This window comes from Malus sylvestris, chromosome 4, assembly GCF_916048215.2.
Source record: "Malus sylvestris chromosome 4, drMalSylv7.2, whole genome shotgun sequence".
NCBI lineage: Eukaryota > Viridiplantae > Streptophyta > Magnoliopsida > Rosales > Rosaceae > Malus > Malus sylvestris.
In genome coordinates, this window is record NC_062263.1 from 22,034,615 (window position 1) to 22,048,540 (window position 13,926).

General features: G+C 36.3%; 1 protein-coding gene and 1 long non-coding RNA gene across 2 annotated transcripts; both read left to right on the forward strand.

The window, feature by feature from the left end:
- Window positions 1-659: 659 nt before the first annotated feature.
- LOC126617876 (laccase-7-like) lies at window positions 660-3,309 on the forward strand. The gene is made up of 6 exons (XM_050285966.1): window positions 660-833; window positions 1,093-1,244; window positions 1,343-1,587; window positions 1,700-1,828; window positions 1,933-2,886; window positions 2,985-3,309. The coding sequence occupies exons 1-6, from the start codon at window positions 744-746 to the stop codon at window positions 3,113-3,115; spliced, it is 1,701 nt and encodes a 566-aa protein (XP_050141923.1). The 5' UTR covers window positions 660-743; the 3' UTR covers window positions 3,116-3,309.
- A 4,754-nt stretch (window positions 3,310-8,063) lies between these two features.
- Window positions 8,064-10,763, forward strand: LOC126617912 (uncharacterized). The gene is made up of 2 exons (XR_007621581.1): window positions 8,064-8,352; window positions 10,307-10,763. It is a non-coding gene; the product is annotated as an uncharacterized LOC126617912 (long non-coding RNA).
- Window positions 10,764-13,926: the final 3,163 nt, after the last annotated feature.

Genomic DNA, 13,926 nt, shown 5'->3' on the forward strand with positions numbered 1-13,926 from the left:
AGAATGGGATGAGTATTGAAGGTAAAGAGCGAGATAATAGTGTATGAATAAGAAATAAATTTTGTATAGAGTACTCGAGACTTAGCTAAATGCAATAAATTTAATGACCATACTTGGTGTACACACATTTTCGGATAGAAATCAGTAATAAACCTTTTCATTTCATAAGCACTGAGAATTCACCCTAAATTAAATAGAAGAAGAAAAAAAAATACTTACACAAATGGCACACGACCTTGTCCACTTTATCGAGAAGATGCAGTCTTACAAGGTTTACATTGAGAAATATTCAACTCTAATACACCGCGGTAGTTCCCTTATCTTAAAGTTCGTCAGCCTGTAAAGTGTAATTTGGACACGGTCAAAATGATGTCATTCAACATGGTTGGTTTGGTTGAAGAACCAAGTTTCCGACTTGTGTTCATATCTTTATGCTAGCATTCTCTGACGAGTCACCAATTTAATCAAACTGTTAACCGCGTCTGTGATACTAAAGTTATTTTGTATGCCGGTATCTTCAACATTTCAAAGTCCTTGACAAAACAAATGCAAATTTATTGGTTAATTTTCCACGCAATTGTGGAAATAATGGGCCGGTTAGCAACTACTTTCCAAATGCCTATATAAACATAGCATATATCGACCTCTGAGATATCACAAGAGTAATACAATATTCCATAACAATAGACAATTCTCAAACTTCTCATTTCCCCTTGAGCTAGCTCTTTTAATTTGTTCCCCATATGGCACGCTTAGCCTTTGTGCTAGCTTGTGTTCTAGCTCTATTAGCTTCCTCAGTAGCCTCTGGTGCAATTGTTGAGCATTCTTTTAATGTAAGTCTTGCCTCAATTTTGGGTAGCTTATTAATGTTTCTAGAATGGCTAAAAACGCATTATAACTTTTAAAAATACTTCTGATTCAATTTGACAAAAAAAATGAAAGTATTTTTAGGTCATAGAAGCAGTTTTTAGAGACAATTTCAAATAAGCCATTTGGCAGCCTTATTTTATCATGCATATTTCCTCTCCAGTTATTCGAATGTTTCCTTTGAATAATAGAAGTCATGATATTATTTTTTTCCATTGTTTTCAGGTGAACAACCTGACTGTTAGTCGACTATGTCAGAATCAATCAATTACTGTAGTAAATGGAAGTTATCCAGGACCAGCCATATATGCACGAGATGGAGACACACTTATTGTCCACGTTTTAAACCAATCGCCCTATAACATTAGTATTCACTGGTAAATACCAATTATCCAAAAATCATTTAACAACCCCCAAGGGGAATTTTGAGTTATATATATTTTGCTCAGGTTGTATAGTTTTTGTCTTATTGCAGGCATGGAATCTTTCAGCTTCTGAGTCCATGGGCGGATGGACCTGTATATGTAACTCAATGCCCTATACGCCCCGGACAAAGCTATACTTACAAATTTAATATCACCGGACAAGAAGGCACCCTTTGGTGGCATGCGCACATTTCGTGGCTCCGCGCAACCGTCCACGGAGCGCTCATAATCCACCCGAAAGCTGGTCGATCCTTCCCCTTCCTCAAGCCTGCCAAAGAAGTTCCCATCTTATTAGGTAAGGATTAAACTATACCATTCAACTTACTTAACGTTAATCGTGATACGCAATTTAAATTGTAATTTTGATAACTAGCTAGTTATATGTTAACTGTTCAATGGAACTATAGGAGAGTGGTACAATGGCAATGTGGTCGACATTGAGGAAGAAGGCCTATCTAAAGGAATTGCTCCTAACATTTCAAATGCTTACACCATCAATGGACTTCCCGGCGATCTCTACGACTGCTCTCAAAATCGTACGTGACCATGCATGCAAGCATGCATACACGTAAATTTATTAATATAGTTTATGTGTTATTTTTGCATAATGAATATTAACAAAGTGACATCAAATTATCAGAAACATATCAGCTAAGTGTGGTGAGAGGAAAGACCTACTTGCTTCGCCTAATCAACGCTGGACTCAATACCCAGCTCTTCTTCAAGATAGCCAATCACAATATGACAGTTGTCGCCATCGATGCCACCTACACCACTCCTTACATCACCGACGTGGTGGTAACCGGACCTGGTCAGACCACCGACGTTCTTGTCAAATTCAATCAACCTATTGGATCTTATTACATGGCCGCCACTCCATACGCTAGCGCTAGTGACACCATCGACTTTGATAACTCGACCACCAGAGGCATCATCGTCTATAAGAGCTCCAATTCATCAACCCCCATTATGCCTTCAATGCCCAACCCTCACGACACGCCATTGGCCCACAAGTTCCTCACCAATCTCACCAGCCTCGCCAAAGGGCCCCAACGGGTCCCAGTCCCACTCAAGGTGGATGAGCACATGTTCGTGACAATTGGCGTCAACTTGGAGATGTGTCCAGAAAACGCCACGTGTCAGGGCCTATTCAATAACCGACTGTCCGCAAGCATGAACAACGAGTCATTCGTGCTCCCAAGCAATACATCCATGCTGGAAGCACAATTTCACAATGTGAGCGGGGTTTACACTAGAGACTTTCCTGACGAGCCTCCATTCAAATTTGACTACACGGACACAAACATCAGCCTCGACCTATCATTGATATACGCACCAAAATCAACCAAGGTCAAGACACTGAAGTTCAATTCGACGGTGGAGATGGTGCTTCAGAACATAGCATTTTTGGCCATCGAGAACCACCCAATGCATCTCCACGGCTTCAATTTCCACGTGTTGGCACAAGGGTTTGGAAATTACGACCCGATTAATGACCCCAAAAAATTTAACTTAGTTAATCCGCAAATACGTAACACAATTGGTGTGCCAGTCGGAGGATGGGCTGTGATCAGGTTTCAAGCAAATAATCCTGGTTAGTTTTCTTAATCTACTCATTAATTAATTTTCTTTGTATTTTAATGTATTATAAACATTTCATTTCTGATTATTTGTTCTAAACTATTGTTTCAGGTATCTGGTACATGCACTGTCATTTGGACGTTCATCTGCCATGGGGGCTGGGAATGGCTTTTGAGGTTGAAAATGGACCAACACCAGAATCTACTTTGCCTCCGCCACCACTTGATTTGCCTAAATGTTAGAAGGTGTTCAGAAGAGACCTCAAAATATTCTTTCATTTTGTATTGTTTAAATTATAATATCGTGGTTAGTTAACTTAATTTCATTCGTTTGGTTACAAATAAATAACTTTGTAATAAAAGTAGTCACAAATGTATTGTATAAGTTGGTCATCATTATTTGACTAAAATCGTAATAAATTATTTAATTACAAATATATTTTTTTTTACTCAAAGATTGATTTTACTAGATTTTTATGAGAATTGTTTACATCTCCCATCAAAATATTGAATATAAAATCCGGACCAATACAATCCTAAGAACGGTTTCCCACATGCTTAGAAACAAAGGATGCTACAGCATGCGCACCGTGATAGCTGTTTTTTGTGGGAGTACTTGAATAAAATAGACTACAATGATTTTGGGCAAGGCTCCAAACATCATGAATCAAACCTTCCAACATTGCATCTGTTTGAGTGGAAATTTAATGACTGGGCTTAGTAGGAGTGAAGGCCTAAGGATACAAAAGCAAAGAGGAAACTAGGCTCGAACAAGTCGATGGCCCAGAAAGAATTTAAAAGCCATTTCAGTAAGGCATAGGCCATATGCCTATGTGAGGAAACCAGACTCTACCCTTTGTAGTCGTAGATCCCCCATAGAAAGTCATCTTTTGTCAATTTTAGAAGCTCTGCTACCTTCCCCTAGTATTGTAGTATCAAATCCCTTTGGAAAACCCTATTTATATTTCATTTTCCAGAGTCTACAAACCCCTGTAAACATAAAGAGAAGTGGTTGCAAGAAGTTGAATATTGCCTGACAAGGATATAATATTGCCCGAGTCTCTTTTGTTTTTGTTTATATAGAGTAGATATGTTGTTCAATGCATATTACTTTGTGTTTTTAATCATTTTCGACTGATCTTCATCCAAAGTTATGGTTAATCTGGCTAAGTTAATCAATCTTGTTTCTTTAGTGTTAACAGTAATCAAGGGAATGGTTGGAACTCCCTTTATTTGAACATATGATATCATGAGTTAAAAGTCCTTGTTTACAAGGCAAGAAAAAGAACTTTATACATACTCAACTCATCTGTGACAATCTATTGATAATCAAGAAGTCTAAATAACTCGTGGCACAAGTAATCAACTCAATTCATAACTAAACAACAATCTGTTATACAAAGATAACAGTGGCATGCTCATATCCTTGTTAGTTTTGATTATGAGTCTCAAGGCCTAACAAAAACCCCACAAAGGCACCATTCAAACTAACTGCAAACTCATCTTGTAGCACACAAGCAGCAAACCTTACCCAATAGGCAAGAGCCCCAGGAGCTGTGTAAGGGACAGATCCAGCCCGAAAAGAATCATTATCCATCTCCTTGTTAAGCATCTGCACTAAAACCTTCGCATCTGTTTCAATCTCAGAGGGTTGAATGCCTCTCACGACACATTCCTTCAGCGCTGCCCCAAATGCAGTGGTCTCCGCCATTGCTGCATCTTGAAAGTACAGGTCCCCAGCACCGCCAGCAGAGTGCAGAATGCCAGCAAACTTAGGTCTTTGACTTTTGATTCCAGGCTGCATCTCAATTCACTTTTAACGTCCCAAACTTAGGTCTTTCCCATCTCTTGATCTTGCCCGCAAACTTCAGCTCAGCAGCTTCTGTTTTAGTTACCCGCGCCTCATTCAGGTTCTTAAGAGCCTCCCTGTCTTCCATAATCCTTTCTTTACATATTTCCATCGCTTCAAGTGGTGACTTGAGGGTTCCTCGAAATACCATTTCATTTCATTTCATTTTCAGATTCTCCAAAGTCCAAAGATAATCTCCTGCAAAACTCCTTGTGTTTACTTGATTGAAGGTTGCTGCAAAGCTGATTCCAGCAAGTGATGAAATCGCAGCCATCCAATGTGGATAAGTCGAGTTGCAGAGGGTTGCAGAACCAAAAAGCTCGATTAAAATCTCACTGGAATAATAGGCGAGTCTCAGTTTCAGCCGGATTTCTGCAAAGAGCACAAGTATTATCTACGTTCATGAGCCTTCTTTGGAGGTTATTTCTCACAGCAAGAGAATTATTGGAGCATCGCTACAGAAAAAAATTTAGTTTTGCCTGGTACCCTCATTTGCCAAAGTTGCTTCCAAGTCCGGCACTTCAAATCCCCGTTGCTGCTGCGCCCAATTCCCCTTTTTTTCTAGTCTTATCGGAATGATCACCATTTTTTATGTAATGCCAAATTACTATATCTTCGCATCCATTACTGCTGATGAGTAGACCAAGTATCAATTCTGCCTCGTCTTTTTTAAGACAGCGCTGGAACAAATCAATCTTCCAAGCACACAAATTCCAATCAATTAACTCATGCACCTTTGTTATCACCAGAGGACGTGGCAACCTGACTTTTCACACCTGACAGTTTTTGTTTATTTAATTACGTTATTTCTGATCTCTTTTTCCTCCAATAAAAATAAAGTATTTATGACTAGGCTAGTAATAATTTTTTTATTAGTAAGTGGAAAGTCTCGTGTTTGACTCACACGAATGACAATAACATTTAATATTTGTGTGTGTATGTGTGTTTTTTTTTTCGTCACAATATAATATTTGACAAAACACGCCTCTTCTTATACCTACTTCAACCCTTAAAGTAAAACTCAAATTTTAGGTTATAAACATATCCCAATTTGCTCCAACCCTTGGGGTAAATATGAGTTTTAACCCAGAATTCATTTCTGTGAATTATTTTGGGTTAGTAAGGCTGACCCACCATATATGTGTATTATTTTTAATTTTATATTTATAAATGCATTGAATCCAACGGTTAAGATCTACTATGATCAAATCCAACGGTATAAAAATTCTAAGGAAAACTAATGAAAATGACTTGAAAACTTTGAGTTTTAACGATAAGGACAAAATAAAGGGTAAAGTAAATAGTACCAGGATTGACTCTTTAGTGTAAAAATGTAGTTTTTCATTAAAGTGAATAATACCATGAGTTTTTCGTTAAAGTTCCCAAAAATCTAACACTCCAAATTTAAATCCAACAGCTAAGTAATTAAAAAAATTGTTGTATGTGCTTCATATTCTTTCATAGTGTATGACGAGTTTGATGGTGTCGATTTAGTGATTTTTAATATTTATCGAAATCTAAATATTTTTAGGTTAAAATGTTCATAAAATTAAATTATGATAATCTACATAAAAAAAAAAATTTTAAGTTACTTTAAGAATTTAACTCAAAGAATTTAGATTTTAATAATCTCAAATTAAAAATTTAACCCAAAAAAATTTAGATTTTAATCTAATAATTGGAGATGATCTTAGAGTGAATTTTCCCAACTGGAATATCATTTTTTGAAATGGAAAAAAAAAAAGTCATATATGAACACCATTTGGATTTCTCTCTAGGCTGTATTTCCTTTTTGAGAAGCAGTAAATGGTCTGAAACTCTGAATTGCACTGAGCCCCTAAACCCAGATTCTAGGCTTCTGCACTATCAGAGATTTGGGCTGCCCATCACATCAGCCTCCACATATTAGTTCCTATTACAAAAATGTTGAATATCTTGAGTTTAAAAACTTATAAACGAACAGCCGTTAATAATATTTATGAGAACTGCATTCCCTCTAATCTCCTTGTAATAAATCTTGACTTTATCTTATGTATAACACGCTAACAAACATGAGCTACATACATTATTATTCTAACTGACAATATAATTTGATTTTACAAAAATTAACAATTTTTCCTGTGTGTGATTAAGTTGTGTCCTTGTTGCCCAAGTTGACTTCAAAATGAGTCATTGCATATTGTTATGATTGCCTTGATCACATTACTGGGTCGATTTCCATTTGTGGGGTGAACTTACTCACCTCTCTAATAACGGTGATGAGAAACAGCGATTCAAATAACATTATTAGTTCAAATGTGCGCCTTTTTTGACCTCATCTACTCCTAAAATATAAGACTGTCATACGTGTAATTATTTGAAACAGAAGTTTGACGGCAGTCTAGTATTACGGATTAAGCTTCAATTAATGTGGCAAATCTCCTCCAAAATTCATTGCCACTATCATTCATGTATGGCTATAAAGGGGCCACGGGCAAATTCATTTAAAAAAATATATTATCAATCTTACAACAATTACTAATACAAACTTTTTTACCCATCTGATTTCGTATGGAATAGAAAAAAAATAGTTTTGAAAGTGGGTAGAAAGAAATATTGGAATAATTGTATGAGGAAAGTGAATTTGTTTGGATGTTTAAACAAATACATAGATATTTATACAAAATTTTGGATGAATTTTGATTTAAAGAATATATTTTTTAATTGTTTTAGCTGTCAGATTTAATTTTGGGCCATGAGATCTTTTTTTTTTACTGTTATATTTGATTTCAGTCGTTGGATTCAATGTTTTTGTCATGTGAGGCGTTGGATGAAAAATAGCCATATGGGAGGATTTGGGTGGCCAACAAAGCTGTTAGCGGTGGGTCCCACCCACTGCAGCTTTGTCATGTACAGGACGTGAGGCGTGTCAATGCACCGAGCGTGCATTTTTTTCTTGTGCATGAACACACAATCATGGGTCAAAAAAATAGATTTGCCCTATTTTTGGGCTAAATTTGCCCAAATTTTAGGTTCCCCAAAACTTGTTTTAGACTCAATGATTGGAGACGGTTTGGTTGGATTTAATAACTAAAATGTTTTAACCCAATCATTAGAATTGGTTTTAGGGGTCACAAGCTATATACCATTAGGAGATTGCTTCTCATAATCTGCAATCCAAGGAGAAATACGTAATAACTGTAATAACAAACTAGGACATGTGTCAACTGTGTATTAATCCACTTGTATTGATTGTATCGGTTGTATGGTAGCTTGCTTGATAAGCTAAGTAATAACAAGCTTTATATATGATTGTATGTAATAAATAAGTCGCCAAACTTTCTTCTCATTGTCTTTCTCTCTCTAGCTTTCACTGATGTTCTTCGAATTACCTAAAGTTCATTCAATCTTTCTGCAAGAATCTCAGACAGTTAATAGGGTACCCAGAACAGGTTTTTCCTTTGTGGAATTGCTTCGTTCGTGAATTGCTTCACAATTTGCTGCAATTTAAGGAGAGAATTCAAGATCTACGATGAAATTTTTTGGGGGTGGTTTCTTTTCGCCTGCGTTCTTTGATTTGAGGTTTTTCTGGTGATTTCAACTTCGTGTTCTATGTTCTTCATTGCTTTGCTCAATAATTTCAGCTGTTCAGGTTATTTCTTCCATCAATTGTTTAATTGAAAGAATCTTGAAGGCCAAATGCCATAGTTTTGAAATTGATTTGGGATATGCTTGAAGGCCGATCCATAGCTCCAAATCTTGGATATTTTCTGTGAATTGTTGATCAAAATTATTACTTATGTGTGTTGCATATATTGAAGACCTATTGCCATTACTTCTGTGCAAATTGGTTTTGTTCAAGTTCTTTGGATTCTTTTCGTTTCTTGATAGCATTACAAGATGACTACTCCTATTGTGAAGATTGAGAGTATTATGGGGATGTTAACCATAAAGCTTAATGATACGAATTACTCTAAATGATCTTTTCAATTCAAGGTTGTTCTTAGGGGTTACAAGTTTTGTTATCACTTTGATGGTACATCTGTTTGTCCACCTAAGTTTGTGATTAATACTGAGGCTAGAGTCATTTAGGAAATCACTTTTGTATTTCAAGAATGGGAAACAGTGGATCTAGCTCTTCTTAGTTTGTTAATAGCCACCTTGTCTGATGATGTTGTTGAACATGTGCTTGGTTGCAACTACTAGTGAGGCTTGATTAATTATTGAAGATCGATATGCCACTTTTTCAAAATCTAGATTCAATATGCTTAAGACAAAATTTCAAACACTTCAAAAGGGCATAGATAGTATTGATAAGTTCTTGTCTATACTCAAATCCATCAGAGACCAATTAATTGTTGCTGGATAAATTGTCTCTAAGAATGATTTAATCATTGATGCTTTAGCAGATCTTCCAATGGAGTATGCTATTATCATCTTGGCCAAAGAGAACACAATTTCTTTGAAAGAATTTCGAGCTCAACTTTCGAATACTAAAAGGGACATTGAAACTACGGAACACACTTTTTCCACTTCTATGGCTGCATTGTATGTTCAAGGTTAATGTTCACAGGCTTCACAAAATTTTTCTACTCAATGAGCTTCTTTCTCAAATACTTCATCTCATGCTGATATTCCATCAGCTACAGTTGGTACTATTGCTCCTAGTTCGTATTATCCACCCAATGTGCCACAAGTTCCTCCAGTTCCATATAATATCCCACCTCCACCTTACAATGCTCCTCCTTCCCCACCTATACCATTCCCATATAATGCTCCTGGATATGGATATGGTTTTATTGGTTCTACTAATTCATCCAGTCCTCAGTCACAGAATTCAATGTCTTCTTCTCAATCATCTTTTCAGCAAAGACCTTACTATGGTGGTTCACAAAGAAACAATGGGGGTTATAGATTCAATAAAGGCAAAGGCAATAATGGATAATATAAGCAATGAGGATGGTCTAGTAATACTAATTCTTGATTTAACATGTAGCCTGAGTGTCAGATTTGTCAACGAAGAGGATATACTTCTCCAAACTGTTTCCACAAAAATTCAGCACCAAGTCCCAATTTTATAAAATGTCAAATATGTGGTAAACGTGGCCACATTGTTTTGCAATGCTATCACAGGGGCAATTATGCCTATCAGTGGAATGGTCCACCTCCTACTCTTCAATCTAAGTTAGCTTATCCATAACCTGCAAACAATTCATTTCCAGTTGCTTCACCTCAACAATCTTTTCAAGGACAACCTGGTTCTAGTTCTCAAATACGTGTCATGGCTGCTCATACTATAGCTCCTTATCCCATATAAGATGCTTGGATTGTAGATACTGGAGCTTCTCACCATATGATTTCAAATGTTCACAAGTTGAATCAAGTCACTCATTTTAAAGGCAATGATAGAATCAAAATAGGCAATGGTCAAGGTTTGCCTATCAAGCATGTTGGATCTACAATGCTTACTACACCAACACATTCTCTTAAACTTAATCAAGTTCTTCATGTTCCTCATCTTGCTGAGGATTTATTATCTGTTAAACAACTTTGTAAAGACAATATGTGCTAGTTTATTTGTGCTGACCCTTTATTCTTTGTGCAAGACAATGTAACAAATGAGATACTATATCAAGGCAGAAAAAGGCATAATGAGTTGTTTCAAATTCCTGTTTTCAAGTTTATACAACCTACAGTGCAGCAAGTTCAATTTTCTGCTTATCTTGGGCAGTTAATAAAGTCTACCTTATGGCATCAAAGACTCGGACACCCAACTAATGAAGTCTTATATGTTATGTTGAGGAAGTCTCAAATAGATAATCTAGTAGATGATAAATGTACAATGTGTTTAGCATGTATTCAGAGGAAGATGTCCAAATTACCTTTTCCTCAAGAGTCTTCTAGATGTTTAGTACCTTTTGAAAAGATCCATTCTGATATTTGGGGTCCATTTCCAATGAAATCCATTGAATGATGTAGGTATTATGTAACCTTCGTGGATGATTGTAATCTTTTTGTATGGATCTTTCCTTTATGCAATAAATCATATGTGTTTTCCATCTTTGTCAAGTTCTACAATTTCATTTCAGTTCATTTTAATGCTTCTGTTAAGTATTTGCAATCTGATGGAAGAGGTGAATACACTAGTAAATAGTTTGAGGATTTTTTGAGTTCAAAAGAAGTATTACATAGGATATCTTGTCCTTATACTCCTTAACAAAATGGATTTATTGAAATGAGGAATAGACACATCATTGAAACTGTTATTACATTGCTCGTTATTGCTGGTTTGTCTCATGATTTTTGGTTATATGCATATGCTCATGTTGTTTATTTGATTAACAGAATGCCTTGCAAATCTTTGCTTAAGGACTCACCATTTTTTGCCTTATATCATAAACCTCCACTGTTGCAATATCTCAGAGTTTTTGGCACTATTGTTTTCCTTATATCATGCCATATAATAGTAACAAGCTTCAGCCTAGAACAGTCTTATGTGTGTTTTTGGGATATTCAGTTGGTTATAAAGGTACTATATGTTACATTAGTCAATCAAAGAAGTTGATATTGTCTCAACATGTTGTCCATGATGAAAGCTTGTTTCCTACAAAGATTACATATGCAAGATCTCATTGTGCTCATATTTCTCAAGATTCTAAATTTGCTGCTCTCATATTGGTTACTCTACCAGTACTCAACAATCTGAATGGAATTAGTTTTTCTAGTACTCCATTTAGTACATCAGTGTCTATTTCTTCATCACAAATGTCTACAATCATTAGTACATCCTATTATATCTTAACCATCATCAACAACACTTACAGGTTTTGCTTCCCTTTGATTCTTTTGATATACCCTCTTATATTACTTCTGAGCCTCGTACTTCTTCATTCCAAACTAAATTGAAAACAGGTGCTATATCAAGACAAGATTACTCAGCCCATTTGGCAACTTCTTTAGAATCATCTTCTTTACAAATTGCTTCCAATGAGTACAGTTTTTCTAGTTATACATATTTAGCTTATGTGATTGATGTAGAGGAACCTAAAACATTCAGGAGTGCTTTTACTAATCCATTATAGCAGAAGGCCATGCAAGAAGAATTTGATGCTCTTAAATCTCAGGGCACTTGGGTATTGGCTTCTAATCCTTCTCACTAATCTGTAGTAGGGTGTAAATGGGTTTACAAAATAAAATGAAATTCTGATGGTAGTATTTCTAGATACAAAGATCGACTAGTGGCACATGGCTTTACTCAAGAGCAAGGAGTTGATTATTCTGAGACTTTTAGTCCAGTGGTGAGGCATTCTACTGTTAGGTTAATTTTGGCTCTTGCTGTAATGCCCCGGAAATTTTTATTTCCGAAACTAATTATGGTAATAGGTCATATTAAACTCTTGTTTATTTACTACCATTAATCACAATTTCTTCATAAATTCTTAATTCCTCACAAATTTTATAGCTAAATTTATTTAACAAAAATATAGGGTCCATCTTTAAACTAAACACCCAATCTCTTTTCTTCTTTCTAATTTTCGATAAAGATTAGTCTCGGTTATTTTATGGCTGCATCTAACCTTCTCGTTAGACTGACTACGTACCCTATGAAGGGATCAAGCCAATTGTAGTTCACAATCATTCTTTTATCCATTTCCGAAAATATTCTAGTAATGGAAATATTCAACATTAGCTTTCACAATCGAATCATCTCAAATGGCTATCAATTAAGGATTTAAAATATCAAAATTTGCATGAAAAGGCAGCATCAACCCACTGGCCACGCGCCGCCGCAAGAGGCGGTTTCTGGTGAACAAAAACCTAGTTTTCCAACGAACTCCAAAAATTACCAAATTTTACAGGAAAGAAGAGTTCAATGAGATAAACAACTTTCATACTTGGGCCATATTCCAATTCGGTCGGGAAACACTTGAAATTGCCCTCAATCTACCGGAAACCCTTGATTTGGGTGTTCTTAATTCGACTCCAAAACAACTCCGCTGCCCCCAATAAATTGTTTCAGAATTGAAGGATCGACAGCAAGAACCCCCGCACCCATCGTTCCCCAATTCAATCCAATTTCATCAATTTTTCGAGTGGAAATGAGAGAGAGAGAATGATTGGGTTCGAAATAAGGATCATTTTGGCACCGGTCCCATCGTCAACGGTGGCCAGAATCGGAAGATAAGGACGGGTCTGAAGGAAAAATTTTGTCCTAGCTAAGAACAAGTATGAACATTTGAATACATATGCAAGTTATAAACACTTTAAAGTAGGCATGCATCCAAAAACAATTCATAAAACCCATGACTTTCAAAGCCTAGTATATGGTGAACCAAAAGACTCTTTAACAACATTAAAGAGAAGTAAAGATTTAAAGTTTCTTTACCCTTGAAGCTCATCCTTGTTTACACAAGGGATTCACCCAAGTGGAGGGCCTTCAAGTCACCTCCAAGCTCCTTGAATCTTGCTTGTGATTTTCCCCTTTTAGTGCTCCTTTGCTCCTTAAGGATGTGAGGAAAGGATCTCCAAAAACACCAAAGGTTTGGTGTCTCTAAGTCTCCACACCAAGGGTGAGGTGTGAAGATGAAATGGATGACTTAGAGAATAAAAGATTGCTAGCTAAATCTTCCCTAAGTGGTCGGCCTCTTTGTAGAGAGAAAGAGAGAAAATGTTTCACCTCTTTGCCTCAAAGAAAACCCTAATGAAAATAAAGCTATAAAGTTGCTTTTATACTTCATTACATTTGGTGAGTGGCAAACTTGCAATTAAGCAAAGTCTCACACTCACCCCTTATGGCCGGCCCCTTGTAAGTGATTGGGCTTATTGCCCATTTTGTTTTAGTTGTCATACAACTTAAACATAATAGGCCTTGTGGACCAAAACGCTTTTGGGCCCCGAAACCCAAAACCAACTTAAAAGCCCAATACAAACCTTTCGTAAAATTAATTAACTAATTAATTAATCTTGACCATTCTTCAATTAAACCATTTAATTGCATATCCATTTCATTTAATTTCTTCACTATCACCCTTACTCGGTGTACGATCCATTAGGTTCCATTTAGCGAGGTAGTGGGCGATTGTTACTCTTAACGATCGATTGTGAATTGAAACCACATTTCAATTCTCCCTTTATGATTAGTGTTTGCTAGTCATTAGGGCTTCCACAAACCATGAGTGACACCTAGCAGTATGTCATGGTTACCCAAGCTAAGTAGAATTGGTTG

Excerpts from the sequence above, each read along its gene's own strand:
- LOC126617876 (XM_050285966.1), top strand. The coding sequence starts at position 744 with ATGGCACGCTTAGCCTTTGTGCTAGCTTGTGTTCTAGCTCTATTAGCT. Across the intron at positions 1,245-1,342 it reads TATAACATTAGTATTCACTG|GCATGGAATCTTTCAGCTTC; the intron begins GTAAATACCAAT and ends GTCTTATTGCAG. Across the intron at positions 1,588-1,699 it reads AGAAGTTCCCATCTTATTAG|GAGAGTGGTACAATGGCAAT; the intron begins GTAAGGATTAAA and ends ATGGAACTATAG.